This window comes from Sphaeramia orbicularis, chromosome 5 (genome assembly GCF_902148855.1).
Source record: "Sphaeramia orbicularis chromosome 5, fSphaOr1.1, whole genome shotgun sequence".
In the NCBI taxonomy this organism is placed as follows: domain Eukaryota; kingdom Metazoa; phylum Chordata; class Actinopteri; order Kurtiformes; family Apogonidae; genus Sphaeramia; species Sphaeramia orbicularis.
The window spans coordinates 42,561,499-42,581,063 of NC_043961.1; the positions used below are offsets into that span (position 1 = coordinate 42,561,499).

General features: G+C 36.8%; 1 protein-coding gene across 2 annotated transcripts; it reads left to right on the forward strand.

Moving 5' to 3' along the window:
- Positions 1–4,366: 4,366 nt before the first annotated feature.
- Positions 4,367–17,054, forward strand: LOC115418950 (uncharacterized). Of its 2 annotated transcripts, XM_030133515.1 has the most exons (5): positions 4,367–4,498; positions 4,949–4,978; positions 11,010–11,156; positions 11,417–11,518; positions 16,183–17,054. In XM_030133515.1, exons 3-5 carry the CDS (start codon positions 11,037–11,039, stop codon positions 16,489–16,491), a joined length of 531 nt encoding a protein of 176 aa, XP_029989375.1. In that variant the 5' UTR covers positions 4,367–4,498; positions 4,949–4,978; positions 11,010–11,036; the 3' UTR covers positions 16,492–17,054. The 2 variants fall into 2 exon arrangements, with proteins under 2 accessions (XP_029989375.1, XP_029989374.1); XM_030133514.1 differs by lacking the exons at positions 4,367–4,498; positions 4,949–4,978 and adding an exon at positions 8,793–9,690.
- The last annotated feature ends 2,511 nt before the right edge of the window (positions 17,055–19,565 follow it).

Sequence of the window (19,565 nt, forward strand, 5' to 3'; positions counted from 1 at the left end):
CTTGGAATCACAAGTGACAACATAAGAAAAAGGCTGGGGACCTTGCACAGTCATGTTGCCTTCATGGAACATAGGAAGTAAAACAATTTAGACTTACCACTTTATGTACGCCCTATTCATGTAACTGGCAGTGAAAAAACTGATGCCAGTGACAAACTTACATTTAAAAAGCTGTTTTAGACAGTACTGAGCACAATTTGCAGCATAAGCCAGATTGTACAGTTAAAACAGCCACACAATAAGTACTTGATATTTCTGATTTCCACATAGCACTGTGAATGCAGCGTAGTGTCTGCTTGCGATCATGGTGGTCCACCACAACAGACAGGACAAAGATGTCAAACGGTGAGGCAGCGTACAGCCTGCACTATTCCGTCAGTGATTGGTTCTCATTTTGCATTCCCCAAGCGCTTCATTCAATCATCCAGAAGCTCACTGTCTGTTGTCCGATTCTGAGCTGCACGGAAATAAACAACCGTCTTCGGTCTCTTGCACCTATCAAGGTCACTGCTGCACTTGTTGGGGTTTCTGTTTAATACTGCGATTCTCTCCATCAGAATTTCACTCTTTCTGTTACAGTTTGACATGCTCCTGGGATGAGCACTGTATGTACACACACACTGACTAAAGCAATGCCATAAAACACACACATTTGGCAACACAACGTCAATAAAACACACACACAGTCTCTTCATTGCCGCCCAAGGAAGGGCCAAAAACCGAGTGAGGGGCAAATGATCTCTGACACTAAATTATATTAATTATTATAATAGTTTTGTCCTGTTGGTTTATATTTATGTAGTTCTACTGACATTTAAGTCTAAAGTTCAGGGCTTTAGCTGACAAAAAAAAAAAAAAAAAAAAAAGATTTGTTGTTTTCCTCGTCATTTGTCACTCTTCAGATAGAATTTGAATAAGACTTTTTTGGTTTGTGAAATATGAAAAAATATAATTTAGTTATTTTACTTTTTACTTTTGGCCAAGTTTAAGTTTTTTGGTCCTAAACCATTCAGAGCTTTATAGACCAGCAACAGAACTTTAAAGTGTATCCTCTGACGGACAGGCAGCCAGCGTAAGGACCGCAGAGTTGGACTAATGTGGTCCGCTTTTCTGTCTTAGTGAGGACTCTAGCAGCAGAGTTCTGGATGAGCTGCAGTTGTCTAGTTGAATTTTTAGGTAGACCTGTAAAGACACTTACAATAATCAAGCTGACTGAAAATGAAAGCATGAACTAGTTTTTCCAGGTCCTGCTGAGACATCAGATCTTTTATCCTTGAGATATTCTTAAAGGTCCTGTACAGAGAATTTATTTAAAGTGGATTGCAGTAACATCGTCAGCCGGAATCGGTGGTGTTTTTAAGGGACAAAGACTCCGCTTCCTATGAGCACTAGTGCCTACTGTTGTAAGGGCATAACTTTGGCCATGGCATTTTGAAGCTAATGACTGAAGAGTGGATCCTCTTTACAACTCTGCATTTCTTTTTTCCAGACAGTACTTTGCAGGTGCAAAGTGATGTTTGAAACGAGACAACAAGCAAACTCCATGAGGTCCGTTTGTAGCGTAGTTTATTAGCTGGTGTGAAAATGAAAGTGAAACCACGCTTTGAAAGTCGGACTCCTACCTCTATGTCTCTTTTACTCTGGAGCTCCGGAGTGTTAATCAGACCGGTGTTCTAAGACATGTCCCAATAAGACTGTAGCTCTGGCTTTTCCACAAAGTATTCAGTCATTTTCATAAATGACTTAATTCATTCAATATCTTCATCATTCTGCATTAGCAGTTCAACGGTAGCTGCTTCAGCCTTCTGCATTCACAGTATTGTACTTTTATAATTAACTTGTTCCTGAGGGACAGTTTAGTATGCAGGCCCCGGCATGAACATTAAACTCCAAAAAGAGCCATTTCAGTCTCTCCTTTCAAAGCCCTTAATTTGGGACTGACCAACCAGCAACCAACAGCCATTATAGTCAAATACAATGTTCCAATGCATATGTATAAAGAAAAAAACATTCTATACCTGTGTAGAAGGAAGAGGGCCAACTCCGGGTCTGTTTTCATTCCTTTTAACTCCCTTAGTTCTATCCATTGGTTCAATGCAGAGATTTACCAGTGTTTTAGTCTGTGCTCTATCACTCTCCTGTTTAGTTTTCTTCTTCTTTCTACCGGTCCAGCTCCAGTTCCAGTGTCCACCATAACAACAAAATAAATCCAAGAAATCCCTTTCTTTAGGAAAAAAGGACAGATCTTACTCCTTACACTGTAAAAACTGTGATCAGGATTAATTAATATTTACTAAGTAAATAAGAGTAAACTATATACAATAAAAAAAGACTGTGTGCAGTTTTGAATCACACTGAGCTGAATTCACCAAATTTGAATAATTTATTAATTGCATTAACTCAGTTTAAAAAAAAAAAAAAAAAAAAATCAGATGAGAACCACTGAGTAGAATTTAATTATGCTTATCAGGAAAGTCAAAAGTGCAGAAAACTGATAAATTTTACTCATTGGGAGGTCTTAATTTTAACCACCTCTTGCCCAAGGCATTTTTCAACACACCGACATCAGGTCTGTCACCATTTCATGGACTACCGTTTGTTTAAAAGTAAGACCTGTTTAATTGTTCTTAGTAAACTAACAATTCATGTGTCTGTAGCAGTTAAACATTGTTTTGCGTTACTGCAAATTACCAAACATGTCAACTTTACTGCACTGTGAGTCAAAATTAAGTTATAGTGTTAGTGATTCGAAGTCAGTCTGCGTCATCTTTGATTCGACTAAAAGCATTGCAATGATTGAAAAAGTAGTCTCAAGGTCACAATTTAATGCGACTTTCCCAAGTATAAGGTAATACCGTTATATAATGGCCGTAAAATACCAGCTAATATTTTAGTTAATGTAGTTTTCGGGCCTCAGACCAAGCTCCCCCTCCCCCACCAGAACAAGCTAGCTAGCACGCGCCAACACTGTGATGGAGGAACTAACGTTTCTGTCAGCGGTGAGTAATCAAACTTAGGAGTTTTGTCTAAAGTTACTGCATTTAGTTTTCACTATTAAATTGTACTCGGGTAACATTTTTACTCAAGTAGCATGTTAAAAACAGAACACTTATCAGATTTTGTAATGTTACACATTTCGGAAGAAAAATCAGTCGTTTTTGTGTCGTTACATTTTAAAACAAAGTGCGCGGTTTCGTCTTTCTTATTTTAATTTGGTGTTATTTTCATCGAACGTCTGTTAATGTGTTTTGAGCGCAATGGCTGGTGTTTTGCTAATCCCAAATTCACCGGCTCTCACCGAGGCTCTGCATTAACATCCGTTAGTTGCATTCAGATGGCATGAAAGGCCTTCCTCGATTTTATACTCATAGAGCTTGGTCCGGACTCTGAGCTGCCACAGAGGGGCTTTGTTAGTCCGTCTGTTTGCGACCACACATTTAACACTGTACATATTATGTTAACATATCACGCTCAATATATCCAAATGCTACGCGATGTCTCCTTTTCCGACTAACGTTATAGAAGTCCTACTGCCAACAGTGTGTATCCACAGAGTAAATCACCCAGTTAGGCATTGGACATTCTTATAGAATGATGAGACCAAAATAAATACCAGAAAAAGAGACCATATTCACATGGGAAAATGATCAGAATACATTTCCTTTTATAAATAATTTGCCTTATAATGTTTCATTCACCTCAGGTGAAAGTGAAGAAGGGAACACAGACTTGTAGGTTTAAAAGACAACTTATGATGAAACATCACATCTTTTGATTATATTATATTATAAATTTTCTTTGTCAGGGTTATTCTTAGCCTCATTATTATTTACATGACACGTTTCAGTGCCATTAGCATCCTCTTAAGGTAAAGGATCTACAAAGGTCATTAAGCTTCAACAATTATTTTATGCCACTGTTTGTTTATGATTTGCTATGTTTTTTTGTTTTCATGGAAGTAAGTCTATTGTAAGTGTGTCTAACTAGTCTTTCAGAGGCTACTGGGTTATTTAAATGCGGTTCTTTACTTAAGATTGTAGACCTCTTTCTTCTTCGCCCCTAAACAAATGTTCTCTTATTGTCCTCATGTTATTAGAGACCTTAATGTAGTGGACTTAGATCTGATACATGGATAGTTATCCAAAGAAAGGTTAAATCAAGGCATCTGGACTTGTTTTTAGGTATTAAAGATGTTTCTTTAAGAACAAGAAGCCTTTTGGATGAGAGGTGAAATGTCTTCAAGATATAAAAACAAGTCCAGTTGCCTTGATTCAACCCTCTTTGGATGATAAACTGATATTTGCAGGTACCTGAGTGACAATGTTTGGAAATTTCTTAACACTCCAATTTTCATCATGCAGTATGTGGACAAGCAAGTGTAAATTTTGATTGTTTAAGTTATTACTAATATGTTCCCTGTTGTGTGTGTGTTAATTAAATTCTGATATGAATTTATTTCCAGATGCATGAAGAATCTATGACTAAAAGTTCATAACAGGTATGTATCACACCTACATTATGCGTAATACACCATATGCTATGATACCATATTTCACATACAGTACATGTGTTTGTATACCATTTGTATTGCAGTAGAAATTGATAACTATTTTTGTATCACCTTTTGCTGCATAAAAAGCAGATTAACTACAGTTTAAATTGTTAGTGATGTTCAAAACCTGTAGTTCCAACCTGAATTTGAAATTAAAGCAGCAGAAAAGATACAAATACTGATCACACATTCTCATAGACGTACAGTTAAGTTAAGTTAAGTTAATGGTTTGTACATACTTTTCCACACCCGTAACACTAATTAATCATGTTTTCGTCTTGTAATAATGTGACAGCAAAAAAGTTTAGTGTGGACATTCTTAAAGGGATAGTTCAGTTTTTTAGAGCAGTACATTGCACAGCATCTGTGCCAGTATAATTGTCTGTTTCTCCACAGTGGGGACACGTAGATCACAATCTACTGCAGGTAAGACACTAACTATGGATAAATACCTCATACAATCTCACTTCAAAAAATGAACTGTCCCTTTAAGATGTCAGATAAAAATATGAAACCAATTTTAAGGTAATATGCACATCAACAAATGCCAAACAATAAATATTAAAGTCAAAGGTGCCCAATCTCTTGCACGTATGTTATAGGGCTGAACGATTTTGAAAAAAATATCTAATTGTGATTATGTTTTCAGTGATATTGCAATTGCGATATGATTTGTAATGTCTGAGGGAATTATAATTTTGTGTCATTGTTCTCATTTTCATTGAAAAACATTAAAATGATTATGATGATTATGGTGTGATTTTTGCAGGGATCTGTAACAGATGTTTTTTTGAAGTCTGTAGAACATGATGTGTTGGCCAGGACCTCTCTGCAGCATAACATTTCATTTAAAATGATTTTTGACACACATTTTGCCTTTAAGAACTATTGTGCCTCCTGTGATTTGAAAATTGCAGTAGGCTGTATTGCGATTTTGATAAAATTTTGATTAATTGTTCAGCCCTTGTACATTATTAAATTACTAGATCTATTAGTAATGTAGGCTACTAGTTATACACTAAGTAAGACCTTTTTCTTTTATTACCTTAGGTTCTGGCCTATGGGATGGCAGTGTAAGATCTGCAAGTCTTTGTCTGCTACAAAGGGGAATCTACTAAAACATTACAGACTACAACACGCAACATTTGGTCGTGGGCAAATCCAGCCATGTTTATATGACAGTTGCCCTTGTACATTTAAAACACAGGGTGCCCTTCGCACACATTTGTCCAGGTATCATACAGCTGAAGACAGTCTACAGCCAGGAATCATCTCTGTTTTTAAGTGTTTAGTTTGCAGTGCTAGTTGTTCTACAGAGAAGGACTACTTTCAGCATATTGGAAATCATCTGAAGAGCCATGAAACTGTCTTTTGTGTATTTGAAGGATGCAGCTTTCGGACAAATATATGCAATACATTTCTGAAACACAAAAGTAGAAGACACAAATCCTATTCTTCAAGTGATTTCAAGCAAGGTGTGTATGAGAGTCACCACAATCAGACTGTTGACCATTCTGATTTATTAGAGGCCAGTGATGATGAGGGCACTAGTTTAGATTGTGATAAGGAAAGTGCATCATACTAGGTTCTTCAAAGAATCGGCTTACTTCTGCTGAAGCTAGAAAGTGTCTATAATGCCTCAGTGAAGTGCATTGATGCCTTGGTTGAAGACCTTCAGTTCATTTCATCTTCAGCATCTGTTGAAGTTAGAAATATACTTGATTCAACATTGAAGTTAAATAAGTGTATTGTTGACCAGGCCATCATAATAGACTTGGCAGAACAGTTGTGCAACTTCCATCCCATTAGTACAGCACTTGCTGCAGGTGGTCCACTTGGTTCAACTTTTAAGAGAAGAAGGTATTTTAAGGAGCATTTCCAGTGTGTTGATCCTGTTGAATATATTCTTGATTCCCAAAAGAACAAGACCTTTCAATATGTGCCTATTCTTGAGACTTTGCAGAAAGTCTTGAAGAATAAAGACATTGCAAAGGGAATCTCATTCAGACATTCAAATAATACTGGATATATTAAGTCAACTTTTGATGGCAAACTTTTCAAGCAAAATGCCTTCTATGCTGGAGAAGAGACAAAACTCTCTATAATCCTTTATGTCGATGACTTTGAGGTGTGCAACCCACTAGGTACTTAAAGAAAAAAACACAAAACAGCCGTTTATTGGATTTTGGCAAATGTACCATTCCAGTTGCAATCTGCATTAACATAAATACACCTGGCTTTACTTTGCAAAGCTGCTGATGTCAAACAGTTTGAATACAAAACAGTTTTGGAACCCCTCTTGAAAGATCTTGCCACTCTAGAACAGGATGGGATTTTCATTTCCAGTGTTGGAAAAAATGTTAAAGGAACTGTACACTGTGTTGTAGCCGATAATCTCGGTGCACATTCAATCAGTGGACTAGTTGAAAGTTTCACAGGGCCGTACATCTGTAGATTTTGTCTTGGACATTCGTCAGAGTACCAGACACATGAAGTGCGGACTGGAGTGTTTCCACCTCGGACAAAGAAGGACCATAGTTTGCATGTGCAAACTGTGAGAAAAAATCCAAATTTAACACATTGCTTTGGTGTTAAGCGGTCGTGTCCATTGACTGATAAATTGAATCACTTTCATTGTGTATCTGGGTACCCACCAGATGCACTACATGACCTTTTTGAAGGCATAGTCCCAAGAGAACTAGCATTGTGTTTTCAGATTTTCACCAAGAAGAAGTACTTTAATTTGACTGAACTCATTGAGTTAATCACACATTTTCCCTATAAGGGCTCAGACAAAGCCAACAGCCCTCAAGCAGTCCCTCCAAACTACATTCATCGCAGAACTATAGGTGGAAATGCCCATGAAAACTGGGCCCTAATACAGTTGTTGCCACTCATTGTTGGTTCACGGGTACCTGAGGATGATTCTGCCTGGCAGGTTCTTCTGACTTTAAAAGACAGTTGAATTGGTGGTTGCCCCTGTTCATACAGTTGAAACTGTTGCATACCTTGACTTTAAAATATCTGAGCATCGTGACAGATTCTTAGCAGTTTTTCCTGAAGAGACACTGACGCCCAAACACCATTTTTTAGAACATTATCCTGCATTGATTGAAGAGTATGGGCCTCTGGTTGGTGTATGAACAATGCGCTTTGAAGCGAAACACAGCTTTTTCAAGCAAGTTGTGAGGCACACAAAGAACTTCAGAAATGTGTTAGTGACCCTTTCTACAAGACATCAGATGATGATGGCATGCTATTTGCATACAGATGTTGGAAAACAGCCATTGTGTGTCACAAAAATATCTGTAGTGCCTTTAGATGTGCTGCATTCAGACATACAGGAAGCTTTAAGAGAAAAATCAGCACTTCTTTCATCTGTGCAGTTAGCTAACACTGTCACCTGCTATGGAACAAGGTACACTGTCGGGATGATCTTGTCTTATGGCTCTACTGGGGGACTTCCTGACTTTGCTGAGATTATTCAGATAGCCATTTTGAACAACTATGCACATTTTATTGTAAAGTTACTTGATGGCTGGTATGAAGAGCATCTAAGATCTTTTCAACTAGAGAACACTGGTAAAATGGCTCTTGTCGAGCAGCAGAAACTTGGTGATGTGTACCCCTTGGCTGCATACAGTGTGGGAGGAAAATGCTTGGTCACACTCAAACATCACATCTGTTGTTCATTTTAGGTAATTTTGATAAATTATGTTAACCTTTACATCTCATAATATTTTAACCCATTGTTCTGAAAATATAACAATACAGTGTCCTTTTTTGTTGACATTTCAGCATATTTAATAACAATCATAATTATGGCATACGCATTTAATGTTATGATTATAAACCTGTGTAGTGTTCCACTTGAATAAGTACAGATTTTATGATGTTTATACTTTTTTTTTTTTTTTTCATGTACTGTATAAGCTTCTGCTTGTGTTGCCATTGAACTCTTGTCTATTCTTGTCAGGATGGCAGAGATGGAGGCAAAGCTCAGAGTAATAATTGATGACCGAATTGAGAAGTTGGTCCTTCCATCAGGAATCCTGCCCACTGTGGAGGAGCTGCACACTATTGTGAAGGAGACCTTTGGGATTTCTACTGAGTTCAGTCTTCAGTATTTGGACTTGGAATTTGAAGATTACTTTACTCTTCACAACAGTGACCTTATCAAACACAAATACACTATAAAGGTTGTTCACACTGCTCCAATTTTTCTGAACTTGTGTCCATGTAATGAAAGTTTGGGCAGTTCCTTTGTTCAACAGTCAACTGACTGTGACTGCATCGTTTGCAGAGTCAACTGCATCACATGCAGAATCAACTGCATCAAATGCAGAGTCATCTGCTGGAACATCTTCTTCACAGGACACCATTATCCTGTCTAGGCAAAGTACCACAGAACGTTGTCAGCCATGGCCAAAGCAGTTCCCCATTCCAAAGTTTGCATATGAAACTGAGATGTACCTTGAAAGAGCCAATGAGGACTACAAGAAGAATGGAACACTTCTGACTACCTCTAAGATCAAGGCAGACATACTTGAGAAGCTGGCTAAAACTGTATATATATATATATATATATATATACAGCCTATCCATCAGGTTCACAGATAAGTGATGTTGCTGAGGCACTTGTCAATAAATATCCTTGTCTCAAGGAACCTGGCTCCTTTGCAGGTTACTATGGCTGGCAGCAAAGCCTCAAATACAAGATGTCAAATTATCGCACCAAACTCAGAGGCTACGGTGTTCCTGAGGTGTTATGCAATGCACTGAAACGCAAAACCCCTGCAGACCAGATGTCTGCAAAGAATGTAAAAAAGCCTTGAAAGGCAGAGGTAAACTTCCTTCCTCCTTACCCGGCTGGAGAGAATGAAGAAAGCCAAGAACAAGAGAGGATTCAGCAGGTGACAGTGTTAGCTAACTGCACAGAAGACAGTGTTAGCTAACTGCACAGAAGACAGAAGTGCTGATTTTTCTTGCTTACTGAAGTAAAGAAAAAGGACAACAACGCATTGATAAAAGAAAAAATGGCCAAAACATTTGCACACAGAAGAAACGAAATCATCAACCAGTCACCCAGCATAGAGGACATCAAAGCCAGATGGCCCGCTCTATTTGAGACATCTCATGTGAGTTACAAGTGCATGCTAATTAGAAATATCCCTAGTCCATTGTGAAGGATTGCACTTGTGATTCTGCATGTAGCTCTTAGATACAAAATGTGTGTTACGTTACTGTCATCTGTTTTCTAGATCAAATTTTAGAATGATATAGTTTTTGTTGCATTACATTGTTGTACAGTTTCTAATAGGAATCATTTTAAATAATAGAGGAACTACCTATTTTGGTTAGTATTCTAACAAAAATATTTTATTAAAAGGGTCATATTATGCCCCCTTTTTGAAAAATGTCATTAGAACAGTATGCATGTTTGTAATATTTGAGGCTTTAAAACTAGGGGTGTTAGAAAATATTGGTTTTGCAATATATCGCGATATTTCATTTCACAATACTGTATTGATATCAAAAAGTACTGTATCAACATTTTTAGGTATTTATTCAAATGCAGATATGGTGGAGGTTCATTTTTGTTTTTCTTTATTGTTTATATCTTATTCAGTATTATTTGACACTGTTTTTTTTTTTTACTGCCCTCGTATCAAGTCTCTTCTTTTCGTATGCTAGACAGCTGGCTAACACGTGTGATGTAGGCTCCAATGATGACAAGATGATCCTTTTATCTTGTTTATTGTCTTCTGACATCACTTTTAGAATGTGTAAAATGACAAATGATGTCCAAGGCAACACATGTTGAGACAAAAGTACTAAGTTCTGTACAAACCCACTTCTTCATTACATTCCCGTCATGCAGTATTCCCTGCACATCCGCTGAACACTGTGTAAAAACTCAAAAACGCTATTTATGTTTTACCACAAGAGGGCACCAAACCATTACAAATGAACACAGTAATAAAACTTCAGCTAACTTAAATGTACAGGCAAAATAGTTTTATTAAATAATGATAATTTGAAGCATCCTAAAAGCACTTTTTACTGTATGAGAGGCAGATGTTAGTTTCTTTGTTGGGACAAGAATAATGTTCTGATGTTAGTTATGAACTAATAGAACATTTGAGCAGGATCTTAAGCTGTAATGTCTGTAAAACATAATTTAAGTTTTACCAGAGCAAAATTTTGTGATATAGAATTAGATCCTGTTATGATCAAATAAAAATGTGTTTAGCATTTGTGCATATTTCTGGTGTAATTCAATTCTACCAGGAAATAATCATTAAAAAAAAAAAAAAAAAAAATTGCCTTTTTAACAGTGTCATGATATATTGTTATATATCGTATTGTGATCCTAGTATTGTGATTTGTATCGTATCGCCAGATTCTTGCCAATACACAGCCCTATTTAAAACTGGTTTCATGATTTGTCTTTCAGATCCAGGATGAGTTTCACAGAATCACAATGGTGCATCTTGAATCGAAGTTCATGTCCAAGCTGGATGAATATACTCCTCGGCTTCTGAACCTCTTCCACTCCAAGGGCGGAAGTATGGGGTTGAGGTTGCAGGCTATCCTACTCAAGGTATCCTTCATTGAGCATTATGTTTGCTAATATTTTATTCTAGGAATTTTGTGATCAAACTGCTAGAATATCATTACTAATTTACAGGAGGTAATGTTAGTCTGTGATTCTCTTTATAAATGGAGTATGAAATAATTGCACGACAATTTGTTTCATTAGTGTTTCATTCTACTGGTCCCTGAGACGGCACAGGAAGGATCCTTGATAGGGGCTTATTAACAGTAATATAAACCACTTGGTGTTTATTTCTTTCATTTCAGACTTCAAGCAATCCTGACATTAACATGACCAGAGATGTTGTCATTCGATGTTTGATGATGTACCTTGGGGAATCTACAGATCAACTCTTAAAAGAGTACGATGTAAGTTGAAGTACATGTTAAAATATAAAGAAGGTGATCTCTCTCATCTCTGCTACTTGGTGTGTCTTGGGAAAGTCAAATCACAAAAAAGTCATAACTATATTTCTCCCAGTAGTTCTTGGCAAGCTACATCATTGCCCTCTGTTAAGTGTGTTTAAAAGTTTTTATTTTCCATTAAGGAATGTTTAAGTGCTAGTGCAGAAATAGGAAGTGTTATTAAATGCTTATTATCTCAATTTGATTTCACCAGTTACATTTGGGCTTCAAAATTCTTGAAAAATAAATCTTCACTTTTCTAATTTTCCATTATATATTCATCAATAATAGGTAATAAACTATCAAAGGCTTGATTGGCTCAGCTTACACATCAATGGTACAATTTTTATTACATGATTTATGTGGTGTTTGTAATACTTGGTGCAACCCTGTTACCAACACTAAGGAACCTGAAAAAAGTGCATTAATTAATTTCTTAAATGTAATTCCTTTTCCATTAAGTAAAGAAAGTAACATTCTCTCTGAATAACCATTTGGTTTCACATATGACTTGATTTAAATTAATTTTAGCAACTTTCAAAATCTGTCTCGGCCAACTTTTCAATATTGGCATGTTTCACTTTAACAATTTCAGTATTTATTTTACAATATTTACTCTGACACATGTTGCATATAATTACATAAACTCTTTAAAGGGCAATGGGTTGAACACTTTTGAGCTGAGAAAGTAATTTATGATTATTTTCAATTAAAAAGATATGGTAACAGGGTTGAAATTAGGGTAACAGGGTTGTATGAAGTAACAGCTACATTATTTCTGATTATAGATCATTATATAAAAGTGACAAATGCTCAAGACACCAAAGTATTCTTTGAATAACTTTTAATACTTTCTGTCAGCACTGTTTCTCAAATAACAACCCCCCCCCCCCCAAAAAAACAAACAAACAAACAAACAAAAAAAACCCCAATAATAATAATAATGGGGGGGGCTTATTTCAAGAAATTTTTCAGATTCAACTTTAGCCCTGATTTTCTGATGCAACAAGATGTTCTAAGCACTCTTTTTTTTTTTTTTTTTTTAGTTTTCATCCAAAAACTACCCCCTACCCCGAAAATTACTTTTTCAGCCCTGAAAACATGGGGTTTTTGGAAACTTTCAAACCTTCTTCACTTTTGATGAAGTACAATGTAACAATCTGCTCATGCTGGGCCTTAAATGTTTTTTGTGTGACAGGTCATGTCTTCAGAGTGCTTTGCACTAAAAAAGGTGTAGTGTCAAGGGTCAAATTCTAGGTCAAAGGTCACCCAAATGGTCCAAATGCATGGAATGAAGCTGTTAATGTGGGTTCTTCAAAATGTTGGGCTCAGGTTCTCTCCTCAGAACTACTGACCACAAACAACTTCCATTCAATAAGACACATTAAACACAACTATTTACTCATGTATGCTCCATACAGACATGTCAAAAAGAACAAACGGTAGTTTCACATGACTTTGACATTTACATGTATATGTCCTGTTGTGGGCGACACAGTGGTGCAGTGGATAGACCTGGTACCTCACAGACAGAAGGTCCTGGGTTCCATTCTAACACCAGTCCATGGGGGTGGGACCTTTCTGTGTGAAGTTTGCATGTTCTCTCCGGGTACTCTGGCTCCTCCCACCATCCAAGCACATGCTCTGATAGGTTAACTGGTTAATCTAAATCACCCATAGGTGTGAATGTGACAGTGGTTGTCTCTATATGTTCAGTCTGTGATGAACTGGCGAAATGTCCAGGGTGAACCCCGCCTTCGCCCATAAGTAGCTGGGATAGGCTCCAAGCGACCCCTGTGACCCTAGTGAGGATAAAGTGGGTTCAGAAAATGAATGAATGAAGTGTTGGTGATTCCTTCCTAAATGTGTGCTAGTGTCACACTAATGGCGGCAAATTCAAATGTAAAGTACATGTTTTAATATTTAGTCTCTAATGTGTCTTTAAAGGGCCAAAGGCCTTGGGGGATCCCACCAGGAAACCAGAGGGAACAGAACTTAGGACAGATTTGATAAAATGTCAGAATGGTATGAATTTTTGAAAAAAACTAGGCATTTTGGTGACCTTTAACCTACAACATGACCTTGACATTAGACTTTTCACTGTACAAAGTACTCTTACGATACAATATGGCACTTATAAGATCATTAAATGGCCCATCATGAACATATTTATACACTGCACCGGACAAAAGAGTGAAGAAGCTGGGAAAGTGGTAATTTTCAGAGTTAAAAAAGTAATTTTCAGGGTAGGGGGAGTTTGGATGAAAATTTCAAAAAAATTACACGGGAGTGCTTAGAACATCTTATTGCATCAGAAAATCAGGGCTAATATGGTATTTGATATTAGCCCCCCCCCCCCCCCCCCCCCATTATTAACCCTTCAGGTAACGTTCTCCTGGCTTTACTCCTCTTATGAGTCTCTCTCCACTTTTTTCGTTGGGCATGCTGTCCTCTCTCACTGCTGTCTTTTTGAAGCAACTTCTTTCCTGTTTCTCCATCTTTCCTTCATTTCTGTCTTTCTTTTAGTAAACACTGTTGTCTCCTCTGTACATCAGCATCACACTTGGCACGGTGGCATCTCTGCTTTTCAGCAGCACTCAATGGTGGGCCACACTGTAAGAACAAAAATTATCTAACTTCATTTAGTGTCCCCTATTATGAATTGTAACTCATTGTTTATCTATAGTTTGATTTATGTCAAGTTAATAATCCCATCAAGATAGCTGCTGCAACCATAATCCATTTGGACTACCATTAGGAAATAAAAGGAAACAATAAAGTCTGGAAAATTCAGGAATGTGTTTACAATATGTAGATTAACTAAATTCTATCTCAGATAATGTAAATTATTGACTGGAACCATAAATAATAGTTTGTAAAGTCTGAGTAAACTGGAGGAGATGCAACCCCATTAATGTAGTACAACCCTGTTACTCTAATAACAGTAACAGGGTTGTAAATCCAGACTGTTAGCTTTTTCTCAGGCAGGTTACTGCTGACCAAGAGGACACACTTACTTATGTAAATAAGTAAAGAAAAAATCAAAAAGAATTTGTCTTATCCTATTAATATGGGTAACAGGGTTGAGTGAGGTAGAGTGAGACATTCAATCAAGGCTCACAATCTTATGAAAATATGAAAAATAGAAGAGAGGACATACCTTTGCTCTACCCATTCTTTTGGAAGACTGTTTGATGATGTCAGTTCCAGCATATCATGTGATTCACTGCTTTCTTCTTCTTCTACCATGCTAAAAGGTTATGGGTAACAGGGTTGAGTGCATGTTGTGGGACACAGGTTCCATGCATAATAATTATTATTTAAAATATTATGTTTATTTAAAAAAATGTTCCCGCAATTACAAGAGACACCAATGAAACTAGTCATACCAAAAAAAAGAGATTTAAATTTCATTTTAACTGTTTTATTTGAGATTCAATTTGGTCATCAGGGGGTTGGGACAAGTGAAAAATGGCATTTTAGGGGGTACTCCAGACTTATTTGGTATTTTTAAAACTATTTACAAACATTCTTTCCAGTTATTCCAGTTTTTTTAGATTTGGTCTCAGGATGAGTAAATTTACACAGAAACTCCATGTTTTAGTATTTTGTACATGGATTATTTAAAATTTGATGGGTGGGACGTCAAATGTCCTCCAATTCTGGAATGACCCAATTGGCAGAATTCAAAACTTGTCAGTAGTTTATGTAATGTTTTTCCTAAGAATGCTTTACCTAACAACTGTATTTTTATAAGTCTTATTTTTTAAAACTCTTTATAATTTATCCCTAAAAGCTAGCTAAGAAATGCTGGCCAAAGAGCTGCTTTGTGAATACAAAGACATTTATACAGAGAGACTGAGGCAACTTCTTAAATAAGCGAAGGAGAGCAGAGTTGAACCAGTTGCAGTGGAAGACTTCAAGCTTAAGGAATGAACTTACAGTGCCACATAAGTCTTGTTTCCACTATAAGTACAGTACAGTACGGATCGGTATGGTAATGGTTCGGATTGGTAACAGATAGCTTTGCAGTTACACTGTATAGGGGACCCTTACAGTAGCAGGTGGAGTGTGGACTACTGAAGAGGTCCAAGCACTGCGCCATCGAGCTCCTGCTGCACGTTGACACAGAGCAGTGCCTGTACCTCTTCAGCAGTCCACACTCCGTTGTTAGCAGGTTCCGACATTTTCCTCTTGAGAAAATACAAACAGAAAATTGGTTGACAGGTGACCAGCCTTTGTTAGCGAATGTAGAATAAGATATTCATCAATACAGTGCCAGGAAGAAATGATGAAGTAATAGATTGATTTCATTTCAGAAATTTCATGTACAAATATTTACAGCTGTAACTCTGTTCAGCCCATCATCATGTGATTGAATTGTTTTGATTTGCTGGTCAACTGATTGGATCATTTTCAATTTACCTGGTGTGAAAATATGCTTTTATGTATGATTTTTAAGTGTTATCTCAGATTTGTCTTAATACTGACATAAATAGAGTGCTTTACAACCAGCGGCTATGACAAACTCCAGATTTTCTTGTCCAAACAGTAGGAAGCAATTTGGGAAATAGGACCTTCTCCTTTGGCTGTACTGTCTGATATGCACAATGTTCTTGCTATTACAGGATGCTGATGAAGACAGTGTGTCGCAGGACCTTGCTGTTCAAAGCCTGAAGATCTACAACATCAAAGCTAACACGTCAGAGGATCCAGACAACATCGGTATCGTGGTGGAGGGCGTGAAAGTTCTAACTGCTCTGGGTAACTTTCCAAGGGCTTGCTCCCTGCTCGTCGGGTTGGCGTATGCTGTGAATCTTGCCTATCCAAAGGAGCTCAGATACACGTTTGAAGTGTTTCAGAAACTTCTCCTCGGGCTGGATAGTTCAAAGCTTTCCCCAAAAGTGAACACCCTCAGGAATAAGCTACTGGCTTAAGAAAAGGGACCCTTGCTAATCAAAAGGGAATTGACAAGTCACTGTTAAAACTGACACACAAGACTTTGTGAAATGCTTGAGTTTCAGTGAAGTTAGTTAACATTAGGGCAATTTCAGTCAAGTTTGGATTTCTGCATGTGTATTTTTTCTTGCAGTACATTACAAGTGCAGTGTAAATATTGAATTTTTATGTGTTGTTACACTACAATGTTGTTAAATGCTTCCATGCCATTGGATGGCACCACCCATTCAAGAACCACCCTTTTTAAGGACAGACCCATTGTTGTCATATGTGGTAATGTGGCTTGTTACATGGCTTTGCATCTGTTCAGGTTGAGATACATATGTGTCTGTCACATGACCCTTGTTGTGACACTTTGTGGACAGTCCATGCAGGCTTCACCATTGAAGCGTGATGATCTGCAGGCTGCAAAACTTTGGTGTGTTGTAATATATTATTTGCACTTTATACAGGGTGGGGAAGCAAAATTTACAATGAACATTTAGTTGTTTTTTCTCAGCAGGCACTACGTCAATTGTTTTGAAACCAAACATATATTGATGTCATAATCATACCTAACACTATTATCCATACCTTTTCAGAAACTTTTGCCCATATGAGTAATCAGGAAAGCAAACGTCAAAGAGTGTGTGATTTGCTGAATGCACTCGTCACACCAAAGGAGATTTCAAAAATAGTTGGAGTGTCCATAAAGACTGTTTATAATGTAAAGAAGAGAATGACTATGAGCAAAACTATTACGAGAAAGTCTGGAAGTGGAGGAAGCAACAAAAATCATACCAAAGCTTTTTTTAAAGCTCTTAAATCCAAAATCCTAAAGGATCCAACCAAATCCATGAGAAAAATGGCAATTGAACTTGAGGTAGACAACAAGACCGTTAGAAATGCAGTAAAATATGATTTGAAGTTAAAATCTTACACAAGAACACCAAAACACTAGTTGACAACAGCAACAAATCCAACTTTAGCAATTTTTGGGAATCATGTTTATGGCCGCCTTCTAGCCCAGATCTAAACCCTCTGGATTATGCTATTTGGGGCATTTTAGAACATGCTACCAATAGAACATCACACAGCAATGTCGACTTTCTTAAAGATACTATTAAAGAAGAATGGGAGAAGTTGTCACCCAAATATTTGAGGAACACTTGCGCAAGTTTCAGGAAGCGTGTGAAGGCAGTTATTGAGAAAGGAGGACACATAGAATAAAAACATTTTCTATTATGTAAATTTTCTTGTGGCAAATAAATTCTCATGACTTTCAATAAACTAATTGGTCATACACTGTCTTTCAATCCCTGCCTCAAAATATTGTAAATTTTGCTTCCCCACCCTGTATAATCTATTTTTTTTGTAGATTTCTGTCTTTCAGTTTATTGTTAGAATAGGAAAGTAAGTGTCACAGAGTCAAGGGCCCCAATGCAGTGACATGATGTAGCATAAAAATACAACAAAAGAAAATAGATGTGTTTATGCCACATGGGTCTCACCCATCTCTCACATTTTGTCATGCAGAATGGCTGAGGTGTTTTCCCCAGTCAGCCTTTACATGTAGACCTGTTCAGTGCTCTACGTGGCCTGTAAACATAAAGTGTGCTTTTATGCGATTGATAAAAAAATGTTGAAGCTGGCTTAACTGAGTCCCAGTTAATTGTTGTTCGTGTGATGGTTGTAAAAAATCATATTAACGATACTTTGAGTGGAGTGGCATCATGTTTTTGACATGATACTGATATATATTGCCCCTTCTCTGTTTTAATGTTGTATTTTGACATTTTGCACTTGTTGAGTGCTGGATAAACATGTTTTAAAAAGTTGCACAAATAAATGTTTATCTGCTGCTGTTTCATGCATTGTAATCTGTTGATGTTTCTTGATGCCACAGTTTACTTAAGTTTGGTCAGGATATTGAGTAAATGAGACAGAGAAAAATTATGGCAACAAAGTGACATTCAATATTATTGAATAGATTTAAAGTCCTGTGATACAAATTAAAACTTAAAATTAAACAATTATTTTAGGTACAGATAAATAAGAAAAATGGAGTAAATGTGTTGAATTAAGCAACAGTGTGCTAGAATATGAGTTGATGTAATTTATTTTATTTACTTAATCCAAGTCATTTTTATGCAGATATTTAGTAAATGTAAATCAATTTCACCCATATAATTAATAAATATAAGTCAATTTCACCTAGATTATCAGTAAATATGAATCAGTTTCCCCCAGATATTTAGTACATCGAAATAATTTTTGCTGAGATACTTAGTAAATATAAATCAGCTTTCCTTGTGAAATTGACTAGGATTTACTAAGTATTTTTTGGCGATATAACTCAACATTTGGCGTGCTGTTACTAAATCCAACACATTTCAACTGTTGCTTTGATTAACATGTACTTAATTTTTTTGGTTTAAGTTAAGTTAATGAATTCAATACTTTTTAATCAAAATTGTAGAACGTAAAATTTATTCAATTATATTATGTTTCACTTTGTTGCCACAATTTTTTTAAGTAACCATCGGTCATATTTTTCTCAGTGTACATGTTCAGCTTATGTCTCACTACTAAACTCTGCCAGTTGGTGTGGTGTTGTCATAGTGACATAAGTCTGCTGTACATCAGTCCAGTCTTATCCGACCTGACCAGGCAAGCTGGAAATAGCATTTGGAAATAATCTATTTTGGTGCTGATAATCTCATTTTAAATTGAGGACTATGATCAGGCATATATATAAAAATAAGACTTATTTAAGGTCACGCAGAAAATCTGTACAGGATCTTTAAAGTGACAGTAGGCTGATTTTGTGACTGCCTTAATGTTTTTCAAAGTTTAGGTCATCAAGGTTCATCATTACACCCACATTTCTGGCCTGGTTGATGGTTTTTAGGTGTATAGATTGAAGCTCTGTGGTGACCTGCAGCTGTTTCTCTTTGGCTCCAAAGACAATTATCTCAGTTTTGTTTTTGTTCAGATGCATTTCACCTGTGGAGACTTCACCGCCAACTTGCGGAGGCTAGGTATCATCACTGGGTGCAGTATCTCAGTGATC